Source organism: Podarcis erhardii, assembly GCF_964252035.2.
Source record: "Podarcis erhardii genome assembly, chromosome: 7".
NCBI lineage: Eukaryota > Metazoa > Chordata > Lepidosauria > Squamata > Lacertidae > Podarcis > Podarcis erhardii.
Genome location: NC_138511.1, coordinates 61,846,721 through 61,872,171, shown reverse-complemented (window position 1 = coordinate 61,872,171; position 25,451 = coordinate 61,846,721). Strand labels below are relative to the sequence as shown.

The 25,451-nt window shown below is 44.6% G+C and overlaps 1 protein-coding gene across 3 annotated transcripts in view; it reads right to left on the bottom strand.

Annotated features, from left to right (window-relative positions):
- The window catches only part of RIMS3 (regulating synaptic membrane exocytosis 3), a 63,199-nt gene extending 39,141 nt beyond the window's left edge, over positions 1-24,058 (bottom strand). For 2 of the 3 annotated variants that reach the window (XM_081870426.1, XM_081870428.1), the window contains exon 1: positions 23,741-24,058. In XM_081870426.1, the coding sequence (XP_081726552.1) occupies positions 23,741-23,797 (57 nt within the window). In that variant the 5' untranslated portion in view covers positions 23,798-24,058. Of the gene's footprint in view, positions 1-2,727; positions 2,981-23,740 lie in introns of those variants that run through there. The other variant, XM_081870427.1, reaches the window with a different exon arrangement.
- Between the last annotated feature and the right edge of the window lie 1,393 nt (positions 24,059-25,451).

Genomic DNA, 25,451 nt, shown 5'->3' with positions numbered 1-25,451 from the left:
CTGGTGTTAAGACAGTTAACCACTTTTTTTAAAAAAAAAACCTGCTGCTTTGTTCATTGGGGTCAGCTTTTTAGTTGACTAATCTAACAAATGACTGGTTGAAGGTTGCAACCTCAGTTCTTAACAAGTTAAATCCTTTTCAACTTTCTCTTAAGCAACCTACTAGTGATGCACAACTCTTTCCAACCAGCCATCTAGTCCAACCCTCTGCAATGCAGGAATCCCAGCTAAAGCATGCATGGCAGATAGCCATCCAACCTCTGTTAAAGGAGTGCTAAGCCCTGTTGGCTGAGCTAATGAAAATGTTGTCTCAGCAAAGGACCAAAGTCATCTGAAGTCTTAAAGTTGGCAAGCGAAGCCCACAGCTGTTTCTGCAGTCGCATGCTCCTGCAGGGCCATGGAGCAGGAGAAATTACAGAAGGCTTATCTGATGAGTCTGAGGATGATTGGAGAGCAATGCCCGCAGGTTTGGGTGGTATCGAAGGGGGGCTGCTGGCGAGTCATCTCCAAGCCCCACTCAGAGCAACAGTGGGGACATGGATGCAGCGACATGATAGGCACCAACTGCAAGTGATGTGTCTAGGTGGGTAACCTGTGACCCTCCAGATGTTGAATAGAAATAGAAAACCCACAAGCCCCATACAGTTTGGTTAATGGCCAACAGCATCTGGAATGCCACTCCTGGTTTAGGGGACACAGGTGGCACTGTGGGTTAAACCACAGAGCCTAGGACTTGCCGATCAGAAGGTCAGCGGTTCGAATCCTTGCGATGGGGTGAGCTCCCGTTGCTGGGTCCCAGTTCCTGCCCACCTAGCAGTTTGAAAGCACGTCAAAGTGCAAGTAGATAAATAGGTACCACTCCGGTGGGAAGGTAAACGGCGTTTCCGTGCGCTGCTCTGGTTCGCCAGAAGTGGCTTAGTCATGCTGGCCACATGACCCGGAAGCTGTATGCCGGCTCCCTCAGCCAATAAAGCGAGATGAGTGCCACAACCCCAGAGTCGGTCATGACTGGGCCTAATGGTCAGGGGTCCCTTTACCTTTTTATAGTTTGGCCACTAGACTACAACCCTATATTCACTTAGCTGGGGGTAAGAGCCATGAAACTCAACGGGGCTTGCTTCCAGATAGGCATCCAATAAATTGCACTGTTGGTCTGCTTAATTCCCACACCAAGCACATGTTGGAACAACTAATTACCACAGTTCTTTTTGCTATCATAATGACAACACTCCACAATGTTAAGTGAAATTGTGCTTCAGGACAGGGCAAGGCACGACTGGCAGAAAGATGTGGGGTGCAATAATCCTTCAAACCTCTTGTATTCATAGATAGCTAAATGAGGGAACATTTGTGTTGGTAAAAGGGCTTGCTTTCCTCTTTCAATAAGACTTGCAAATGGAGATTTTTATCCCAATCGATATCTGCATTGGATTTGAAATTGTCTTGTATGTTTTTATTGTATTGTGAAATTGATTTGATATGCTTCATTGGGAGTGATTCATAAATGAAGCAAATTATTGTTGTTGTTAATCATAAATGAAACATAAATCAAAGCAGCCTTCTCTAAAAGCAGGTAGAAAGGACCATGTCAGTTGCCTCTTCCGCCCTGCTCTTTATTTGCTGCTGCTGAGATTGACCAGACTAGGGTGGGTGCAGAAAGTAGATCATTATGCCACAGTGAGGCCAGTAAGATCACTGGCAATGCAACATGTGAAAGAGAAGGTGAGGCAAAAAACTGAAACGGTGGGTGCTTCTTTGCTCATTTTGGAACACAAGAGGAGGCATCTATTTTTCTTAGCCTGTCTTTTCGGTTTACCTTTTCCTCAGCTCTCCCAGGCTGTTTATGCCTTTAAGATAGTTCCAAAAAAGAAACCCTGAGAGTTGCACTGCTAATTTAGCTACAGGGTGGCTGCTGTAAGACCCACAACAGCTAATACCATCATTCACTTCAGCATCCCAAAACCAAATCACTGTTTGTTTCCTCATCATTTCTCTCCAAATAAACAGCAAGAAGAGGGGAAGGTTTGCAAGAGAAGCTCAATCAGTTCCAAACTCTTGCTGTCTTTCTCTTGCAGAAGCATTCTGTCCCTCATCTTCTGACTTTTTAACAAATTAAAACATTCTCAAAGATACCAGGTTCCTAAAATCATGAAAAACTTATTTCAAGAGAACGGGGAGGGGGGAGTTTGAAGTGAGGCAATCACCAGCTAACAGGATTACAGATGCTTGAGCCGGTTGTAATTATACATCCACTTACCTGGGAGTAAGGGCCACTGAACTCAGTGTGTGAGATTTGTGCCTCCAGACACTGTTCTGAGATTTCTTTTAAATCATGCATCCATTTCACATTCCTGATGACCTGTCATCCCTGCCAGGACCCTTAGGAAGCAAAGAGGTGGCAGGACATCAAAAGAATGCATCTTTTAGCATCCTTGCCTCATGATGCCAGCTTGGTTGTTCTTTGAAAGAGCCATGCATGCAAAATGCAAACAGAAATCTTCCTTTGTGGCAAGGAAAACACAATGCATAGACCCAGTCATTTGGCAGAGGGGGACGGACAAATTCCTCACTGTATCTGTTTAAACAAATTCAGCTTTGCCAGCCCAGAATTGACACTGCCAAGGGTTATTGCAAAAGTAATGCTACACCCCTCCCCCTCCCCCCCCCATTTGCCCAACATCAATGAAAATAAACATCAATGCTGATGGGAAGAAGGATGCTCCTTACCTAGAGATGGACGGGTCCTATATTGCATCCAAGTGTAAATGGAGTCACGGAAGCAGCTCAGCAACCCGCCCTCCACCTCCCCTCCAGAAATAGATCAGAATAATTGTGGCCCCCAAATGGAAGGGATTCAGGCCCCAAATCTCATTGCTGGAGCTGACAATCTAGTTAATCTGTAATGTAAGGGTTTCTGGAGGGAGGGAGAGAGAGAAGGGGAGAGGGAGATGGTGGGGAGGGGGGCTGGATTGTAGACTCTCTTTGCTTAAGCATTACCATGGTTACCTTGCTGACCCAATTCTCCTCACAGCCAAAAGTTGGAGGGGGGGGGAGAGGGAGAAAAAAGGAAAGAAAGAAAGAAAGAAAGAAAGAAAGAAAGAAAGAAAGAAAGAAAGAAAGAAAAGTCCGAGCATGTGGGAAGCAGTCTCTGGATTTCTTTCCCCTCCAGAAATGAAACGGGTGAGAGAAATATTGTGTCTCCTCCTCCCCACCCCATTAACTCTATTGTCATGGGCGGGGTAGTATACAGTGACAGGGAGGGATTAGCCACAGAGGAAATGTAGAGAGGGGCAAGAATATGCTGAACCCACACGCAGCATTCACCCCCACCCCTGTACCACTGATACGGCGCTGGGTCTGAGCCAGTGCAGAAAAGCAGGCAGTACAGTGCTAATGGTTCAAGGTTCAATGGAAAAGGTTCAAGGTTCATCGGAATACACAGGATATTTATCCATATCTTCCAAGTGTTCTGGATTTCAACCACAGCAGTACAAATCACTGGCTCATTATTCCACAGTGTTAATCAGATCACTGACAAGTGGTGACCCACACAGCACATGCATCCCTATTACCCTCACAGTTTCCCTAAAATCCTTCCAAACGGGCTCCTCTTCTTTGGAATTTGCCTGCCGCTGTGAGTTGCTGCAAATGAACACGTTCCATCTTCTGATGGCGGCGACATCAGTGATTGTATCATGCATGAACATCACAGATCACATGCCACAGACAGAGCTTCAGCATCACCTCACAGCACCTCAAACGCAAATTGCCAGGGACGAGTGGGAGTGCACCCCATTCCATCTTGTTTTCATTCTGTGGGTTTCTGGTTTGACTAGAATGATTTCTAAAATTAATTTCAGGATTGGTAGGTGCACAGTTTGCTGCAGGTTTGCATAATGTATTTTTCTTTCTTACTGACAGACCACCAGGTGGAGGAGAGCAAATGTGCATTGATCAAAACGCCAGGCAACATAGGGACCTTGATGGGTTTGTTTCTGATGCTGTAATTATGTATAAGTACGTTGATTAAATCACAACAGGAAAGGAATCCAGATGTGATGGTCTCATTACATCAGTATTCCTTTTTAAATGATATGTTAATCAATGCACATAATGTTGCTCCTCTGCTTTGGTAATGACAGCACTGCCTCAGTGCTGATCCACAAACAAGATCAGGTGAATTGAAACCGTAGAATCTTGGGTAAAATTTGGATGCCGGGAATTTTGTTTGTTTGTGACATTGAGCCGAGAGTCATAAGGGATTTGTTGAGTGATTAGATACCAAGTGACATTTATGCTTGTGTGTACTGGGCCTATGTCTAATCGGATTTAGTATTTGAGAGGTGACAGTTTATGAGGTTTGACACCTGCCCAAATCAAACTAATCGAGAGATGCCAACAAATCTAACTGAAAATTGGACTCATTTAAAATTTCACACAATGTTTAAATGTGAGTTTCAGGTTCAAAATTTTGTACGTAAAATTTGTCAAATGAAATTCTGGGGCGAATCTGAATATCTGCGTACTATTGTTTCAGTTCTAACAAGCACTGTTTTTGTTGCTGTTGCTCTGTTTTGCAGAGCACTTGATTCTTAGGCTGAGTATAAAATAGCCCATGCATCCAAATGTCCGTTTGTCCATGGTGCAGGAGACAAAGGCGGCTCCAGAATTAAGATGTTTGAAGACTAAGGTGAAAACTCTGGCTCCAGTGAAGACACCTGGAATTGTTTCATTGCCCACTGCTGAACAATAAATTTACTCCAACAGCATTCCTCAGGAACCAAGGAAAATGTAGCCTCACATATCTTTGTCCCAAGTTTCATGGAGGATGGAATAGATGCTTTCTCTTAGCAACTTAACAGGCTTGTCAGTGGACTGAAATTCCCATTTAACTGTAGAGTGAGGACCCAGAAAAGGAGGTGAAGTAGTAATGGCAGCAGTTGCTATAGGGAAATCCTGGCTTAGATGTCCAGGGCTTACCAAGAGAACACCCATTCCTTAGGACTGACTTCTTGACCCAGAAGAGCTCATATATTGCTTCTAGCCCAGGGATGGGGAACCTTTTCCAGCCCAATGGCCCCTCATGGGCAACCTTCCGGGGTGGGAGGGCCAGATACAAAAGTGGGCAGAGCAATCTTTCCATCCTGACAAGCAAGGGGCATTATCAGAACTCAAGAACACATTCCAGCCAGGCAACAGTACCTTATGAGGGTGCAGAAGTGGGCCAGAGATGGATGAAAACCAGAGAGGCCTGGAAAGTCAACCACGAACCAGAAAAATTCTGTAAGCTATGGTGTTCTACACTTGGTTCATCTTTAAAGCTTATCAAGTTTCTGTGTCTCCTCCTTCTACACCCCATGTTCCAGATTCAGTCCTCCACTGGACAAAGCCAAAGTTGGTCACAAGTGCATCTCTTGCCCTCATAAAGAAAGGGTAAAAAATAATAATATCAAGTTTGGATTGGGTTGCACATCTGTTGATTTCTTTACCTTTGATTACCACACACTTACAAATGACCCCTGAGAGTGGGCCTACAAATTCAGTAGTCCATGTGCTTAATCATCGCCTAGAGGCAGTGGTGAAGTGGATTAGGATGAATAAACTGAAGTTCAGTACTGACAAAACAGAAGTACTGTTGTTGAACGGTTCATTTGTCCAGGGGAGTGTTACTCAGCCTGTTCTGGAAATCATCACACTTGCACTAAAGCATCATATTTACAGCCTGGGGATGCTCATTAGTCCAGCTCTGTGATTAATGACCCACAAGGCCTCAGTGTCATGGAGCACCTTCCACCAGCTAAGGCTGCTCTGCCAGCTGCAACCCCTCGTGGATGGAGATAGCTCAGCTGCAATTGCCCACATTTGGGTAACTTCCAGGTTAGACTACCGCAGTGCATTGTGCATAGGGCTGTCCCTGAAGACTGCCTAGAACGTTTCTGCTGCAATTGCTTTTTTATTGCTGCAATAAAGTGTTTTACTTATTGTTGCAAATGCATTGTATTTTATGAGCCTATTGAAAACTACTCTAGATCTGTTTAATTGAAGGGCAATGTAGGCATGTTTCAAACAAACAAGCAAGCAATATGGTGGTAAAATGAGCTGCATCACTCCTGGTGGGCCAATCATATTTTTTTTACTGCTTTCCTACATCAAGGAGAAAAACCCCTCCTTGCAAACAGAAAGCAGGTACAGGAGGGACAGGGTTAGGCTAGAATTGCTCTCCTCAATGTTCTTTATTTCAATTAACTGGGAACATGGGGAGTATTCAAAAATGGTAATCTCCTTTCCACATGCAGTTCAGTTTCTTATTCTGTTGCCTCAGCATTACATCAACTCATGCTGCTGAATATGAAGACTGAGCCCAAAATCTTGAACATAGTGGCATAGTTCTGAGGTTCTATACTGGACTACACCCCATCAGCCTATAGGTGGTGGTGGGGACTCCATGCAAGTAGAATAGTTATGCAACAGCACACTGGACTAGAAGCTTCCCTCCCAATTTCCTTGTCAATTGAATGAAGTTTGGGTTTGGTTGGTTTTTAACACATAAGAGACCATTAACAATGGTACCTGCCCCCTACCTGAAGTCTGAAGTGGCACAGTCCATTCTGCCACTGCAGGATCACACCACCCCACTCTGCCACTTGTGTGGCCCTGGCTTTTACAAACTCTATTGAAAAGCAGTGCATTTAAGTTGATGTCAGAAAGCTTCAGTGGTATTCTGTGCATTGCAGTCATCAAAGGACATGCATACATGTGTGAATCAGAGCTTTCTTATCTTTCTTCTTGTGAAAGAAAGGCTCCCTGTGGCTTAGACATCAAGAGAGCACAGTCGTACCAACAGGCAATACCAGTATCTTCCGGAGCCTTTCTTTCTCCTAAGACAGAGCTATTCTCACTGCAAGGAAGCGGGGGGTGGGGGGGTGGACAGGATATATTAGCAGCCAAGAAACAATTATCATGTTAGAGAAGTGGCTAACAGCTCTGGCAGTAGGTTCTTAATCCTGAAGTGCAGGAAGGGTTGAGACCTCCATCAAATGGCTGATTAACTTTCCTAATCCAATTCAGGATAAAAGAAGAGGCTGAGAGCAATCTTTGCAGAGCACAGGTCAGTGAAGAGGGCTGAAGTCTACCCACAACCCATCACACAAGGGAGGTCACCAAAAATGGGGAAGGCCAAAGAAGAGAAACATCATATGTATATCAGACCTAAACACTAGCATCTAAGCTGGAATTGGTCCCTTCATAGAATAATAATAATAATAATAATAATTTATTATTTATACCCCGCCCATCTGGCTGGGCCTCCCCAGCCACTCTGGGCGGCTTCCAAAAGAATATTAAAATACTATGATACATCAAACATTAAAAGCATCCCTAAACAGGGCTGCCTTCAGATGTCTTCTAAAAGTCTGGTAGTTGTTGTTCTCTTTGACATCTGGTGGGAGGGCATTCCACAGGGAGGGCGCCACTACCGAGAAGGCCCTCTGCCTGGTTCCCTGTAACTTGACTTCTCGCAGTGAGGGAACCGCCAGAAGGCCCTCGGTGCTGGACCTCAGTGTCCGGGTAGAACGATGGGGGTGGAGACGCTCCTTCAGGTATACTGGACCGAGGCCGTTTAGGGCTTTAAAGGTCAGCACCAACACTTTGAATTGTGCTCGGAAACGTACTGGGAGCCAATGTAGGTCTTTCAAGACCGGTGTTATATGGTCTCGGCGGCCGCTCCCTGTCACCAGTCTGGCTGCTGCGTTCTGGATTAGTTGTAGTTTCCGGGTCACCTTCAAAGGTAGCCCCACGTAGAGTGCATTGCAGTAGTCCAAGCGGGAGATAACCAGAGCATGCACCACTCTGGCGAGGCAGTCCACAGGCAGATAGGGTCTCAGCCTGCGTACCAGATGGAGCTGGTACACAGCTGCCCTGGACACGGATTTAACTTGTGCCTCCATGGACAGCTGTGAGTCCAAAATGACTCCCAGGCTGCACACCTGGTCCTTCAGGGGCACAGGTACCGCATTCAGGACCAGGGAGTCCTCCACACCTGCCCGCCTCCTGTCCCCCAGAAACAGTACTTCTGTCTTGTCAGGATTCAATCTCAATCTGTTAGCCGCCATCCATCCTCCAACCGCCTCCAGACACTCACACAGGACTGTCACCGCCTTCACTGGTTCTGATTTGAAAGAGAGGTAGAGCTGGGTATCATCCGCATACTGATGAACACCCAGCCCAAAACCCCTGATGATCTCTCCCAGCGGCTGCATGTAGATGTTGAAAAGCATGGGGGAGAGGACAGAACCCTGAGGCACCCCACAAGTGAGAGCCCAGGGGTCTGAACACTCATCCCCCACCACCACTTTCTGAACACGGCCCAGGAGGAAGGAGCGGAACCACTGTATGACAGTGCCCCCAGCTCCCAGCCCCTCAAGACGGTCCAGAAGGATGTTATGGTCGATGGTATCAAACGCCGCTGAGAGATCCAGCAGAACCAGGAAACAGCTCTCACCTTTGTCCCTGGCCCGCCGGAGATCATCAACCAGTGCGACCAAGGCAGTTTCAGTCCCATGATGAGGCCTGAATCCCGACTGGAAGGGATCCAAATGGTCCGCTTCTTCCAGGCGTGCCTGGAGTTGTTCAGCAACCACTCGCTCAATCACCTTGCCCAAGAATGGAAGATTTGAGACTGGGCGATAGTTGGCCATCGTGGCCGCATCTAAAGATGGTTTTTTAAGAAGTGGTTTGATAACCGCCTCTTTCAGTGGGTCTGGGAAGGCTCCCTCACGGAGGGAAGCATTCACCACCCCACGAAGCCCATCACCCAGTCCTTCCCGGCTAGCTTTTATAAGCCAGGATGGGCAAGGATCAAGGAGACAGGTGGTTGGTTTCACTCGTCCAAGCAGCCTGTCCACATCCTCGGTGGTAACAAGTATGTGTGAATGGCAAGTATGTGTGAATGTACACGCAAACCCGTTGCATCTGAGGAAAGGTTTGTAATGATTTCTCAGTATCCTAATCCATGTGGGTTTTGGACAAGGTTTGTCATCTCAGAAGGGATGGGGGAGAAATTAAATGCCCAATTCACACTTTCTGAAACAATAAGGACAAAAATGCAGCCATCATTTGAAAACCACACTTCTTCAAGTTTTGCAATACCGTTCTCCAGCCAAGTAATGTGTACAGAAATGCATCTAACTTAGTCCATCTAACTCAGTATTGTCTACACTGACCAGCAGTGACTCTCCAGAGTTTCAAACAGGGGTTCCAACCCTATCTAGGGATGCCAGGAATTGAACCTGGAAAGCAAATGCTCTACCACTGAGCTAAAGTCATTTCCCAAACACTGTTGTTTGGGCAGAGCAATGTAATCCTTTTTCCTCCTATCCCAGTCAACTGCTTTTCCAGACAGACATACTTTGTACTTCAGTAGCCAGGTCAGGACTCACTATTGCAGAGTAAATTATCAGCAGGCAGAATAAAGCCTATAGCAACATGTGAGGGTGGGGGTGTTCAGGCAGTGCTTCCTGGAAGGAGAACAGGGGTGTGACAAGTGTTCACTATGTGAAATGCCACTGTCTAAGAGAGATTTTGCGCTTCTAAAGGTCATTACTGAAGAGGGTAAAAGGTACCATTCAAGGTAATTCAATGGCAGCCTGATACATGGCTCTGAGCCAGAATAAAGGGAGGGAGGAGAAATTCAGTTCAGCTCACATTTAAAGATGAGCCTTTCCCGATTCACAGGTTGCAAAAAATAAATAAATAGGTGAACTGAAACACAGCTATCCTTTGAAATTTGCAGTTCTCCAAATTTTGCAATGCATTTCTCCATCTGAATAGTGTGTACAAAAATGCATATGCTAAGGTAAAGTATGCATAAACACAACTAGTGAGCATAAGGGGGGAAATTAGGGAAAGTATGTTTTGCAAAGATATGTATAATTAGGCAAAACTGCATACAAAAATGTGTACGTTTAGGAGAAATTCACATCATACGCTGATGAATTTCCATGGGGATATTTCTTTTTTTAAAAAATAAAAAATAAAATCACAAACTGATGTGGAAATATGCAGAAGCAGAAGCAGTTAGGAAGCATAAAGAAACAACAACAAAAAGCAGCTCGCCACCTTGATTAAAATAGAAAAACTCTTTGAGCACATACAGTTTCACAGTTAAAACTCACTTAAATCATAGCGCCATGATTATTACACTAAGAAGATGGAATGTGAGACCATTTAAGTAATATTTTAGTTATTTCATCATGTCATTTGCTGTGGTTATATTGCCCCATTGCTATCAAGGTTAGCATGTAACCAGACTCCTGCTTTTATCCTTCTGTATTGGGGTTGAGAAACTCAGCCCCAGAGGCCAAATGCAGTCCCCCAAGACTCGCCCAAGGTCACAACAGCCACTGGCCTTGCTTTGTACCCTCCTTGCATGTTTTTGCCTGGCTGGGATATTTCCTTCAACTCTGATAAGACCTCTTGCTTTCCTGCATGGAGAACAGAGAGGGGTGTGTGAGTTGGGTGTAGAAACTACCATACTGTACACATCCATTGCTCTAATCACTTTTGCTTCTGGGTGGGGGTCCAAAAGGGATACACCCCTTTGGCTGAAGACGGGTCTTCATCCCTGTTCTCTATATATCTTGCTCTCTGTGGGAGCAGCTCAGCAATCACAGCCCCCTTAATCTGAAGCCACTGAGATGCACGTCTGATGCCCATAAGCTGATCTGCCAGAGCATCACACTTCTGACATAGTAACAAGAACCAACGCTGCAATTTACATGCGGTTCTCTCACTGGGCATCTTCTAGGACTTTGCAGTTTGTGCTGCCCAATCACAGAGAAGCATGCAAATGATGAAGACTTTTAAGGCACACGATGCAAATCCCAATTTTTCAAGGGAGCAGGAGGGAAAAGAAAAGAGGACCAGTTAGAGGCAGATCCACTACAATTGTCACATTAAATCATTCCACCGAGGACCTATTCATACGTCATCAGGGCAATATCATTACTGCTTCCCAGTAATCCACGCTGCTAAGATTGTATTTGGATAGTGGAATCAAATGAAATCAGCAATCCATTATACATAATAAAATTACATGTTAAAATGGCATGTTAAAATTACATGCCTGGCTAGGCTTGCTGAAACAAAACCGTTTTTAGCAGGTGCTGAAAACAATATAGCCAAGGCATCTGCCTACTATCAAGGGGCAGAGAGTTCCAAAGAGTAGGTGTTGCCGCACTGAAGGATCAATTACAAGGGCGAAACAAGCTTCTGCCCGCAAGGCCCTGATGGCACCACTGTGCTCCCCTCCTCTTCCTCCCACAACTTCTGCCATCCACTCACTTGCTTTCTCCCTCTAGGCTCAAGGCGCACCACAAATCAGAGGTAGGGATTTGATTCAGTTTGCATTTAAAGGGTTGTTCAAGTAAGCATAAGAAAAGGGTTTCAAAAAGTAGAGGTTTGACAGAGGTGTCTTGACCAATGGAAAAATGGGCTTCCTTGGGGTATTTTTTATTAAAACTAGAACAGTTATTGACTATTAGCAGCATTGTGTACATAGTCCTTTACAGAGTAATTTAAGCAACAACAAAAAAGTGTGGTCCCTGCTCTCTCTCTCCCCTCCCCCCCCCCAGCCATGCCCTTATATGCTAATTTTCAACTGAGAAGAGAGAAAAAAGGGTGTGAGAACAAGAGCCTAGGCAGGAACTGGCATGACTCATTGGTGTACTACTGAGAGCATGAGCTACACATCTTAAAGTAGATTCCCAGCCACTCCCTTTTCCCAGGAACCTTGGGAAATGCAGTTCTACAAGGCCTCTAGTGATGAATTCTGGGCGCTTTTGGCCAAACTTCAGTTCGAAGGATGCTTTTTGGGAAGCCATTGTATTTTCCATCATCAGGGTTATGAAGCAAGGCCAAGCACCGGGGGAACTGGGCTTAATGGAAGCTGCCACCAGGATCAATATGTAATCAGACCCAAGGAGCTGCACAAACATATCTCAGTGGAACCGAGGGAGAATGTGGTGCTTGTTGAGTCGCAGGGGAGCTGCTTGGAAGCCCTTGAGTTGCCTTTGTGCCTGGCAGGTGTGTCGCATGCCTGGTTATTTGTTTGCAAGGTACTCTGCTCAAACATGTGACTATTGTATCACTTTGCATTCCCCAATGTCCTGAGGGGGTAGACATTTTCAGCAGGGAGAGAGAAGAGTGTACTGAAGACTTCGGGCTTTTTCATAATACCTGTTTACCCGTGGGACTATAATGAAATGTTGCTGTGTATCCTCATCCCCTAACTGCTAGGGCCCAATAGAAGGGCTGCTGTTCAAATCCACAATTCCTTCACCCCAGAATACTATAAACTGTTAGTTAGGGTCTCAAACACTAACTCTCCTCTCTTCAATCTCTATTTCCCCTTTTTCTTTTCCAACTGACACTCAACGTCCTGTGTCTGATGATGTTCACAGGCCTCAGAGCATACTCAGTCCTTGATGGGCTATTTTGGGGGTGGTGGGTTGCCTCCTTGGTTGGTTTTCCCCCTTTGGGAAGGAGGTGGGAGAGCTCTAGGACCAGGGCCGTCTTTACTCGGGGGTGCAAGAGGTGCAGGGCACCTGGGTGCCAAATTCCGGTGGGCGCCAAATGTGTAACTACTGTATACCGGTCCCTCTCAATCGGCGGCAATGAAAAGCAATGGAGCGAAAGTCCCCGCCCCCTCCTCCATCGCTCTGTTACTCCGTAGCTTCAAATATTCCCCCCCCCCCAATTTGGGGTGGCTAAACTAAATTTGGGGGCACTGGGCGGATCTTTGCACCCCAGTGGCACACACGGTATGCTAAAGACGGCCCTGTCAGAGCCCTCATTGCTCCTTCCCATAACCAGCCACATGCTTACTGGGCACCCTCTCTGCTTGGGTCACGCTGCCCTAAAACCACCTCTGCTGGTTACAGACTGAGCTCTTTAACCACTCACTGGTCCAGTCCACCTGTTCACCAGCTTGGAAGTGACCTCTGCTTAGCAGCTAGAATCCTGGGATGGCAGCTATAATACAGTAGTATCAACAATATATACATATGTTCAATATTCTTAAGAGAACTGATCTAATTCACAAGTCCCAGACTAAAAACAGATAGAAATGCAATTATCATTTGGATTTTGCACATCTCCAAAATTTTACAATATAGTCCTCAATTTTTTAAAAAGTCAACATTCATTTTTATGAAAATGTATACTTTAAGATTAAGTATGTTTAGAAATGCACACACTGAGATGAAATATGTACTCTGTCAATTTTACATGTGCCAGTTTATAAATCCATTCTGTCTTGTTTATGCTTTATCCCAAAGTATGTGTTTATTTTATTATTAATTTTTTTTTGGTGGAGATGCTGGGGATCGCAAAGTATGTGTTTATATTTAAATACCTATTTTGTAACAAAATAGGCATTTAAATACAATTTTCACATGGAGATTAATGCAGATAAATGCAGAAACAAGTATGGAATGTAGTTATGAATAAACACATGTGAAATTAACATAACCAGAAACAGCTTAACCCTAACTAACAACCCCTCTACCTGGGCAGTGATCTCCAACAGCCCTCTTATGAGGAATGAGGGGTGGGGGAATCAATGCAGTTTCAATTTAAAGGAAAACCTACTTAATTCACACTTTATGAAACAATTCACAAACCAAACACAGCCAGCCTTTGAAATTCACACTTCACTTCTCTGAATTTTGCAATGCCAAGTAACATGTTCAAAAAAGCTTTGAGGAAGTGTCTATATTAGGCAAAATTGCATACAAAATGTAAATATGCGGAGAAATTTGCATTAAAATGGACTTTAAAATATGTAAACTGATGGGGAAATGTGGAGAACTGGTTAGAAAAATGAGAAACTGAGACAAACAAAAATTGACAGGGTCATCCATGTCTAACCTCAATACCCTTCACCTGCCCTGGGGAAAGCTGTTGGAGGGATCAAGCAGCGTCCCCTCACCCAGAGAGATCAGTTGCTGGGCCCTTACTTGATGGCTTCTTAGTCATACTTTGCTCTTTCTTGCAAAGCAGAAGCTGATCTCTGCAAAGCAAGTGCTTGGGTTTCATTAGGGCACTGCAGCCTCATCAACAACAAAACTTAATCTTCCCTTCGGGAGAACTCCAAAAGGCTGGCAGCAAACCCTGGAGAAGATTGTGCTTACCACAAACAAAAGAGAAGCTCTCAAGGAGGGAGGGGTGTCCCTATGGGGCAAAAAGAGTGTCTGTGTTTTAGAAATGGGGGAAATTAGTGAGGTCAGCATGGGGGAAATCAGATAGCAAGGCATCGGTTTTCAAATGCAGAGAAATTCCATGCCTCATCAGTATATTCAGACCCACCAAGGCTTCAGCAGACATGTGCATAATGTTGAGACTGCCCATGCTTTTCCTTGCTTTGGCCTCTGCTTAGAGGTTCCACAAATACAGGATTTCAGTGAAGGATAGTAGAGTTTTGGCCATCAGCCCTCTGAAAGTGCCCTAAGGTTTGAGAAGGCCAAAAACAAGCAGATATTCTTTTAAAAGTTGGATGTACCCCTATCTCAACAGAGATAGCCTGGCCTCAGTTATCCATGTTCCAGTAACCTCCAGTTTAGGCTGTTTTGATGCACTCTATGTGAGCCTGCCTTTGAAGTCTGCTCAGAAACTGCAGTTAGCACAGAATGTGACTACCGGAGTACTTAACTGGGACCAGGTACTTATGTTCACATTATACCTGTGCCCTGTGAGCTACGCAAGATCCCATTCTTTTTCCAGGCTCAGTCCAAAGTGCTGTTTTAGATACAGTGGTACCTCAGGTTAAGAACTTAATTCGTTCCGGAGGTCCGTTCTTAACCTGAAACTGTTCTTAACCTGAAGCACCACTTTAGCTAATGGGGCCTCCTGCTGCTGCTGCGCCATCAGAGCACGATTTCTGTTTTCATCCTGAAGCAAAGTTCTTAACCCGAGGTACTATTTCTGGGTTAGTGGAGTCTGTAACCTGAAGCGTATGTAACCCGAGGTACCACTGTATTTAAATCCTGAGGACCAAGGAACTTGAAAGAGTGTGTCTTCTTCTGCTCCTGCCTAGCCATGGAGATCGTCAGTGGAGGGCATCCTTGCAGGTGCCCCACCATCTGACATGAAGCAGGAGGCTACCAGAGGGCAGCCTTCTTGTTGGTGGCACCCCAGGTGTGCATTGCTCTCCCCAGAGGTGACCACCTGGTTCCTACCATCATGTCTTTTCAGCCTCCAAAGACCTTCCCTTCCAAGCTTTTCAGACACAATTTTAATCTGAAAACTGGCTGTTTTATATTTCTGTGGCCTTGGGTTGAGTTGTACTGGCATTTTAATTGTTTTCTTTTTTCTTATTTCGCCATCCCTCCCTGAGAATATGATTGAAGGGTGGTATAAAAACATCTAAAACAAAATGAATAGGTCAGACCCCCCCCCCTTTTTTTTTTTTGCTGCATTGCAAGACATCCGTTTCTAGGGCAGAGACTGTGTGTTCAAAATTCAAACCATTTCCAGCATGAATTACTACGGCCTTCTGCCACCTGGTGCCTCCAGATGCTTTCGGCTTGGCTGTACTGGCTGGGGCTGATGGGAGTCATTGCACAAAATGTCTGGAGGGCCACTGGCTGAGGAAGATGCTACAGAGTATCATCTTCTTCACCCAAAGCTGTGTCCCTTTTCTCCCCACCTCCATTTGTCCAGTCCTGGTACACTGATGCAGACCCATGGCTTCAGCCCATGCTAGTATCCCTGAACCTTGGCTTCAGTCCAGATTGTTTCCAGACATCTGGCAAAATAATCCATTAGATTAAGATAATTTCCAGTCTAAAACAAGTCTTGCACACCCCTAAACCAGAATTACTGACTTCATCTGTGTTCTGGTTTGCTTTCAACCTTTCTTGCAGTTTCCTAAATGATTTCCAATTAAGTCATTAGCCTCTAGCACTGTTGCTTTTACTCCCTCTAGCCCTTCATCGTCAATTATTATTACTATTATTTTGCTACAGCATGATGGAAACCTATTGCCTTTGGCAACAAAAGAAACAAGAATTAAAATCATCTTATAGTTCAGTAAGAAAGCCCAGACTTGGATGAAGGTGGTCAACTCAGGATCTTGTGGAATAATGCTAAAAGAAGAATTATTCCAGCTTTAAATTCCCAAAGAGTTACTTTCAGCCCATGTAAACACCACCAGGCTAGATGGTTGGATGGTCTGACAGTATCAGACAGCTTCCTATGTTCAGGACCCCCAAGAGGCCCTTTTTCTATTTATGTCGCTAAATTCATGTTCTCTTGTGCACTACTATGAAAGATAAAATATTGGTGTTCAGTCTGCTTTTCTTCTTTCTTTTTTTTGGTCCCCCTACATTAGGGATGGGGGAGAAATTTGGTATTGTTAACATTTACAGGTAAACCTACCTATTCACTCTTCCTGAAACACAGCCATCCCTTGGAATTCACTTGCCTCCAGACTTTGAAATGCAGTTCATTAGCTAATTAATATGTATAAAAATACATATAATGGAGTAAAATGTGCATTAAAATGCACATATTCATGGAAAACAGCAGTTATATTTACGTGATGGGCGAAAATATATTTATTTGTTCAGGTGTTTTGAGCAGGATGAAGTCGATGCCGATTGGAGCTTAGGCTTAGTGCTGCTGTTTTTTAAAATAATGGATGCATGGTTTTCTTCTGTTTTATTTTATATCACTGTTCATAATTTATGGTGCATATTGCAAACAACCTTGTGCTCAGATCTGAAGGAAAATTGGGGTATAAAAGCTCTGAAATAAATGAACAGCTATGCTAAAGTTTTCATTCTGAAATTAAGCAGCAGGGCACCAAAGAGTGCTGTTGCGCTGTGGGCTGTATAAACTGTATAAACTCTCTCAGATAATACAAGGCCCTGTCGTGGTGCTAATGAAATCAGCCACTCTAGACAAGACACTGTCTCAGTACACTGAGTGATGTAATACAGTGCCAGGCTAATTGCTTGTTTAGCATAGCCTTGAAGGTTCGCTTAAAATGCCTCCTTGTCTGAGAAGTGAAAAAAACAAGAAGCATTTATGCATAATCCCTTCCATCACCCCTGTTCTAGTTATTGATCTGGAGTAATACTATAAAAACGATTCCCAGTGTGTTTATGCAGATAATTTTAATTGCAACACAGTCTGTTCTAACCTTCCCTTTCCTGAAGCCTCAAAGTGGGTGGGTGACAAAAACTGCTCCCCCACCCTGGTCACTGAAACTTGATATTTCTAGTGATAAGTGTACCCACCCAAATCCTCACTAGTGTTAATCCAGAGTAGCTGGATTAATCTCCTGGATGGACACGTGAAAGAGTGATTCAGATACCACACCGGCAGCTATTGTAACATGGTTATTTCAAGCAATAATGTGGATGAAACCCCAGATTAACCAAGGAAGGTTGGCACTGTGGTCCAAACCACAGAGCCTAGGGCTTGCCGATCAGAAGGTTGGCAGTTCAAATCCCTGCAACGGGGTGAGCTCCCGTTGCTCGGTCCTTGCTCCTGCCAATCTAGCAGTTCGAAAGCATGTCAAAGTGCAAGTAGATTAATAGGTAGTGTTCTGGCGGGAAGGTAAACGGCATTTCCATGCACTGCTCTGGTTCACCAGAAGCAGCTTAGTCATGCTGGCCACATGACCTGGAAGCTGTACACTGGCTCCCTCGGCCAGTAAATCGAGATGAGTGCCGCAACCCCAGAGTTGTCCGCAACTGGACCTAACAGTCAGGGATCCCTTTACCTTTACACAATGTTTATGCTAAGCCAGAGCTCACCATTACTCAGCCTTGGCCATGGGGTTTTTCGGTTCCAGAGCTCTACCACTCAACACCTGGATTACATGCAGCAGTGCCCCAGAGAATATGCAGAGTGCTAAAAGAACACAATGCATCCCCACATGCCAAGGACCAGGGAGGATAAAGTTTCCAGCACACCTCTCCTTTCTTTCTATTTTGTTGTGTTAACCACCAGAAAGTGTCAGTTCCATGTGCTTCCTTGTTGGCTGACAGGAGGAGCTGTGGAAAGTGGGTTGCTTCACCTGTTGGATTTCTACTGGTCAAGCAACTAAATGATGTAAAAAGATGCAAAGGTGGTGCCCCGGGAGCCCTCCCTGCATTCCTCATTCTTGGCCTTGTGCACTCTACATGCATACACCACCCCTGTTCCATTATCGGTTTTACATTCCCAGCATTTGGGCAAATCATTTAAGTTTGCCGCCAATTAGTCCAAGCCACATTTCCCCAAAGGGAGCTGCTGCTGTCTTATTAAAGCTAATTGGAAGAGAGCTTCTGGCGGCTGAAGGTAGCCTGTTAACTCCTGGCTGTCTGATCCTTTGTTAAAAGTTTCTTGGACCTTCTCCTCACCTCAACCCAGCAACAGGGGTGAGGAACATTTTTCAGCCTGAGGGTTGCATTCCCTGTTAACAAGACCTCTGGAGTTGCCCCATTTTCTGCCCCCAATTCATCTCTAGATAAGGCGATCTAAAATTTATTTCCCAAAATTAATATTCTACACCGGAATTCAACTCCCACAACACATGCAAGTGGTCGGTGGGGCCAAAGTGGGCATGGCCACCACACACAACACTCTCTCTCTCTCTCTCTCTCTCTCTCTCTCTCTCTCTCTCTCACACACACACACACACAAAAGCGCTCACACACACGCGCGCGCGCGCTCTCTCTCTCTCTCTCTCTATATCCTAACCCATGAGTAGGCAAACTAAGGCCCGGGGGCTGGATCCAGCCCAATTGCCTTCTAAATCCGGCCCACGGACAGTCCGAGTATCAGTGTGTTTTTACATGAGTAGAATGTGTGCTTTGATTCAAAATGCATCTCTGGGTTATTTGTGGGGCATAGGAATTCATTCATATTTTTTTTCAAAATTTAGTCCAGCTCCCCACAAGGTCTGAGGGACAGTGGACTGAAAAAAGTTTGCTGACCCCTGGCCTAATCTTTTCCTCCCCAGCTGTGATGCTTCTGCAAACACCTCCATGTTCCGTAGTATTTTTGGGAAAAAAATCCTCCTAATGGATCCAGTAGAATACTTTTTTCAAGCCTAAAACCTGCACAGGGTGACAGGCAGCACAAGGAGGAGGCAATGCAGGCTAGATAGAGGCCACCCCCGGGGGCCACATTGGCTTATGGGTCACTGGTTCCCCACCCCTGCAAAACAAGGTTGTGGATACAGCTTTGTTAGTGGAGTAGGAATGGATTTCTACTCTGCAACTGTCTACCCACAGGAATTTCAGCTGTGTGACCTTCAGTGATTCATTTCAAAGAAGAGGTCTTCTGGACCCAGTTTGTTTGGATGAGAACTGGAATGACCGGTCTTGCTTCCTGATCTGTGCAAACTGGTTGTGGAGAACTGGCAGTTTGGATAGGCATGTGCTCATACAAGTACTTTTTTATGAAAGCGCCATGGCTAAATTTTAGTACTGGGGGATTTAGTTATTAGGGTTTTACTCTCCACCCCAAATCAATGTGTAATTGGAAAAGCTTTGCAAAAATAAAGAATGTCTTTAAATTTGCCTGAATTCAAGTTCCACTGATTTCCACAAGTGAAACACATGCTTAACTCTCTCCCACTGAAATCACTGGGCCCTAAGAGTTCTTTTGGCTGGATTGTGCCTAGCCAAAGTTGTCATCCTAAACAGGTTTACTAAGAAACAATCTCCGTTGAGCTCAATGTGATTTACTTCTGAATATTCATACTTATGATTAGGCTGCACACTTCCATAGAACTCAGACCATACTGAATACAGTGAATATTACCTACAGACACACCTGTGTGGGATCTGGCTGCACCTCATAGGAATGGAATGAAAAGAAAGCTTGCCAACTTCTTGAACGGCCCCTGCTTTTTTGTGCTTTTAACAACAGCCTGATCTCCTAAGGTTAGCAGATGAAAATGCCATGTAAAGCTTCACCTGCTAACTCCCAACTCTCCAGCTCCTGTCTGGGTGCTGTTAGGGGTGGTCATATGGGGCACAGGCTCCAAATCTTTTCCTATGTGCCCCAAGTGTTCCGAGTGTGTGTGTGTGTGTGTGTGTGTGTGTGTTGGAGTGGTGAATGGGCAGCGGTGATCTGAATTATTGCATAGAATATTAATTTGGTAAAATAAATTTAAGATCACCTTATCTAGAGATGATTTGGGGGCACAAAATGGGGCAATGGAAAAAAAATTTATTTATAACAGGATCTGTTGGGAAATTAATTGGGGCAAATGAATAGAAAAGTAACTGGTTTGGGGGTAGAGTGCAAAATAACCGAAGAAGAATTAATTTGGAAAGTCAGTTGGCTTGCCTTTTGTGATATTTAGATTCTAAATTCGCACCCACAATACAAATGAGCATATTCAAATTTTCTGCAAATTCTGCCTATGGACATAGGTCTCAAATCTTTTAAGTACCTGGGAATGGCTCTGGCTGCTGTTCAATTGAGAAAATCAGCCAAACCAGCTATTTCCTGGACATAACAGCATATGAGCAGCCTTGGTGGAACAAACCAAAGGCGTATGTGGTCCAAATCCTGCTTCTGACAGCAGGCCACCAGATGCCCTTGGGAAGGAAGCCCGCCAACAGGATATGAGCACAATAGTTCTCTCCAGCTGCTAAACCCCAGCAAGTGGTAATTCAGAGGCAAGCTGCCTCTGACCCTGGAGGAAGCATATCACAACTCAGCCAGTAAAACACGAAACTCTTAATCTCAGGGTCGTGAGTTTGAGCCTCATATTGGGCAAAAGATTCCTGCATTACATGGGGTGGACTGGATGGCCCTTGGGGTCCCTTCCAACTCTACAATTCTATGAACATGAACAGTTGCTGCTTTGCATCCTCACCTTCCACAAGTTTACCCACTCCCCTTGATAAGCTGGCAATGCTAGCAGAAAGAGGTATGGCACAAGATCTATCAGTAGCCAAGCATGCTCCCAGTCAATTAGGAAATCTCCACCAGTTAATCATATGAGTTTCAACGGATTCATTATCTGGTTAAAGCTGCATAAAGCAACATTATGAAGGGCAAAGGTACTGCATACAGTGCAGCAGTAGAGTGGTCACAGATGCGGCCAAAATAAAAAAAAGGAAGTGCATTCACACACACCCCCACTACAAAAAGAGAGTTGCATAAAACTGAAGAGGCTAATTTATAGATTCAATTAGAAATAATTACTATAATTTAAATAGAAACATGGTATGTCTCACCATAGTGGGGAGTAAGAGTATAACCAGGTGATCCGTTGTGTGTGCCTGCTTAGTCAGTTGCCCAGGTGCTGTTCACTACTGATGGTGCTAACCACTTTGAGCCCCTCTCCTGGTCTCCCTTCTTGCAGTTATTTAAACAGAACGTGGACGGAATGGCCCTTCAAGTAGTGACTGACTGATAAATATTCCCCCGCTAGCAGATTGCAAGGTGTGGGAAACCCTGCTTGTCTTGATACAACCTTGATCCAGGATGGGGACCTGCAGCTCTCCAGATGTTGTTTGACTTCCAGCTGGAGTCTCAGAAGATTTTGAGGGCACTAGGTTGGAGAAGGTGGACTTAGGAGAACATTCTCCAAATGTTCTGTCAAATTTTTCAATAGACCAACTGTTGAACAACTGCAGGAGGACAGTCCACCAGTGACACTGGGTATCCAAACATGATTTTTATTGTGCATTCATAATGATTAGTGCTTATGATGGAATAGGAGCAGTTGTACACAAAATCCCACTATGAGAAGATGTGCAGATGGCCCAGTGTAAACTAATTCAAAAGCAAAACAGAACAAAACCACAGTCCAGTATGGATGGTCCATCAGCTCAGTTCATCCCAAGCTACCTAAAACTGTCAGTTCAGAGGTTGCAGCCCAATACACACTGACTTAGGAAAGAATCCCATTGAACTGAATGAGTCTTGCTTCCGAATGAAAATGTAAAGGACTGCACTGTAAGGCAACAATCCTATGTATCCTTACTAAGAATAAACTTCACTGAGCTTACTAGGCTTGCTCCAAAGTACAAACATGAAGAATTGGGCTGTATGCTTCCCACTAAATTGGACAGCTTCATGTCTTCCTGTGTTCCATGGACTGCTTTAATGTGGGGAATTAGCACAGGGGGCAGGACCTGACCTCTTCCTTTTGCACAGAGGCCCCAATCCAAACCACACACACACACCATTATTTCTGAGGACAGAAAAATTTGTTGGAAGCTCCAAACATGGAATTCCTACATAAATCTAGCTGGGTAGCTAGTCGCAATGGACTTTGGCTGGACTTTGGCTACGGTTGCCAGTTCAGCGGCGGGAAGGACTGACATGCTCTTCTGCCTTTAATAACAGCTATAGAAACCAGCAGGTGAAACACTTGACAACATGGAAATTATCATTATTTATATATTTAAATCATTTTTACCCACTGTTTAAAAATAGAAAATTTTATCTCAATGTGGCTCCCAATATTAGAACACAACAAGAATACATCCAGAGAATTAAATATAAAAAGTATATAAAGCAGCATTTACTCATTAAAAACCACACAGAAGAAAAAAAGCTATCAAAACCCACCTAAAGAGATTTATACTTGTCAATGCATATGGATCAAACTGTTACCAAAGGTACTGTAACAAAGAGCAGTAAAGATGTTAGCAAACCTGACTGGTGATTGTAAGACGATAAACAAAATATTGTGTAGAGGATTTTGGGGTATTAATTTATGGCAGAAACACATGCAACCCAAACCTATGCCTTGTTACTCAGAGATAATACCCACTGAGCCGATTCCCAAGTAAACCTGCATAGGAGGACCACTGCCTTAATTTGCATGATGAGTTATTTATTTCAAGCTTCTAGGAGTCTCTGTTTGAAAAAGGATTCTAAATATTCTAAACATGAAACACTGATGCATATTTTTACACTGTTGGCAGGGAAACACTTGGAGTAAAAAGTACACACACTTCAGGGGGGGTGGTTTTTTCCCAGAGATAGTCACTTCCAGTTGGGTTGCCATGTTTGTTTTTAACTCACTCTGCTGCTGCGCCTAAAACAGCCACCCAGCATGCAAAACCACAGCAGATGCAAGCTTTTCCAGTTGTGGAGCAAAATTAAAGATGTTGTTAGATTATAGCTCCCATCAGCACCAGCCAGCATAGCCCATGGCCATGGGAGCTGTCGTCTAACAACACTTGGAGGGCCACATGTTCCCTATCACTGAGCCAAGTGGCGGGGAGCATGTTATGGGGCATGGACGGGCAGGCTGCTGCAAAAGGCATAAGATCACCAGGATCAGTCACAGAAAAAAAAAGTCAGAACTCTTCCTGGGAGTGGGTTATAATGCACTCCTCCATAAAACTGGGAGGGGGACATCTGCAGAACTGATGACCAACAGCCCTCTGGAGCGCATACCCCAGAATTCCTTAGGACCTGTAGGAAAAAGACAAGTTCTGTGTATGCACACACACCATTCCCCACCCAGTCCCTTTAGTCCATTCGTTGCTAGGAGTGGGGTTGAATTAAAACCCAGGCTGGCCCTTTGTGGAACTTAAGAGAGTATCACAGCCGAGAGTAAATTGCAGCCGCTTGAATACAGCCCAGGAGACCAGAAGGCTGCGCACCCTTCCTAGACAACAACCATATTGTTCCCAAAGAGAACATCTCCCGCCTTCAGTAAGAACAAATGCCTCCCCCCCCCCCACAGAGCCGGCTGTTAGTAGCTACTCACCTCCCCGCTTCTCCCTGCTGCCACTGGCGAAGAGCTGCTCCCCGCTGCCTCCTGCATGCATCCACCTGTCTCTCGCAGCCTTTCCCTGCTTCTGCTGTTGTAGAAAGATGCTTGCCAGGATCTGACGATGCAGCCTTAAACGAGCGGGGTGGGTACCAGCTGTCTCTCTCAGCAGTGGCAGCACAGCATCCCCTTCTGGAAATCACAGCTGGGGCGGAGGCAAGGGAAAGCCCAACTGTTGGACGGTGCTACTCTGAGCTGTGCTGTTCAGGTGCAGCTGCTGCTCCAGTTAAGAAAACACTGGGTGCGTGTGCACACACACACACACACACACACCCCTGTCTCCACCCTGCAGTTTTGCTTCCATCTCAGCATGCAAATCATCAATTGCCTTTTTTGCCTGGTGGGGATATCAACTCTCGTTGTCTGGGTACCAGACTGGAACACAGAATCATAGAGCGTCAGGTTGGAAGGATGGCACACCAAAGGTCCTCTAGTCCAACCCCCTGCAATGCCAGAATCACAGCTAAAGAACCTTTGGCAGGTGATCATCCAGCTTCTGTTTAAAAAATAGCAATGAAGGAAAGTCCAACACCTTCTATACTGCAGGAGTGGTAAATCCTGTGGCTCTCCAGCTGTTGCTGGGACTACATTTCTCACCGTTAGTCAAGCTGGCTACAGAGGCCGATGGGAGCTGCAAATGCAAAACATCTGCAGGGCACTAGATTAGCTTCCCCTGATATACGGATGACCAGATCACCTTATTAAATAAATGCTAGCTCATCAAATAAAGCTTAAGGATGCATTACATATATAGATCACCATAAACCGCTACAGTTCTGAGTTAAATCTCTTATTCTTTTATGGTGTTTTGTTCCTCTGGACACGTATTTTAAGTACACTTAATTAGTATATTGACTGTTAAAACCCCATATAGGTCGTTTTTATTGTTTATGTAGAGAATTATGCAGAATTTCTGGTTTAATATGCTGGCTGTTTGCCGTAACAAACATTGACTGACTGAAACATAGATCCGCTCCTGATGGCTAGACTGTTTTGCTTCCTTAATACTTATAAAAATGTTTATATTTTGCTATTAATAATAATAATAATGAGGAGTCGCAACAATTATACATAAATTCATGCAATAAAAACCAGTGCTTTTTCTGGGGGTACTCCAGGGTACTGGCACCCTTTTTCTCCCTTTCAAATGTTAAAAGTGTGGCGCTTACTATAACAACTTCATGGTGAGCCCTGGGCATCTTTTTTTCTAAAAAAAAAAAAGAAAAGAAGAAACAGCAGCACTTATAAAAAAAGTATCAAAAAGTTAGAATCGGAGCTCAGCCAGCTGTTATGGAAATACGGTACATGTTCTTTAATAGCCTGCATAAGCCTGATGGAATCAAAAAGTTTTTAGCAGGCATTTAAAAGAAACAGAAAGCGCCTACTGAATCTCTATTGGCAGAGAGTTCCACAAGACACTGCCAATGACACTCACTGCCAGCTGGGCTGGGCGTGCCAGTTTTCCAGTGGGGGTGGAAAACTAGCCCGCTCTTGTGCCTTTATCAGAAACTTTGTCTGCAAGAATATCACGAGCTGAAGCTTCCAAACACAAAAAGAAATGTTAACACCCACTAACATTATCTGTCGTTACCTGCTACGAAGCACACAACTAGAGTCGCCGGTTGAAATGTTGGCAACTCCAAATCTC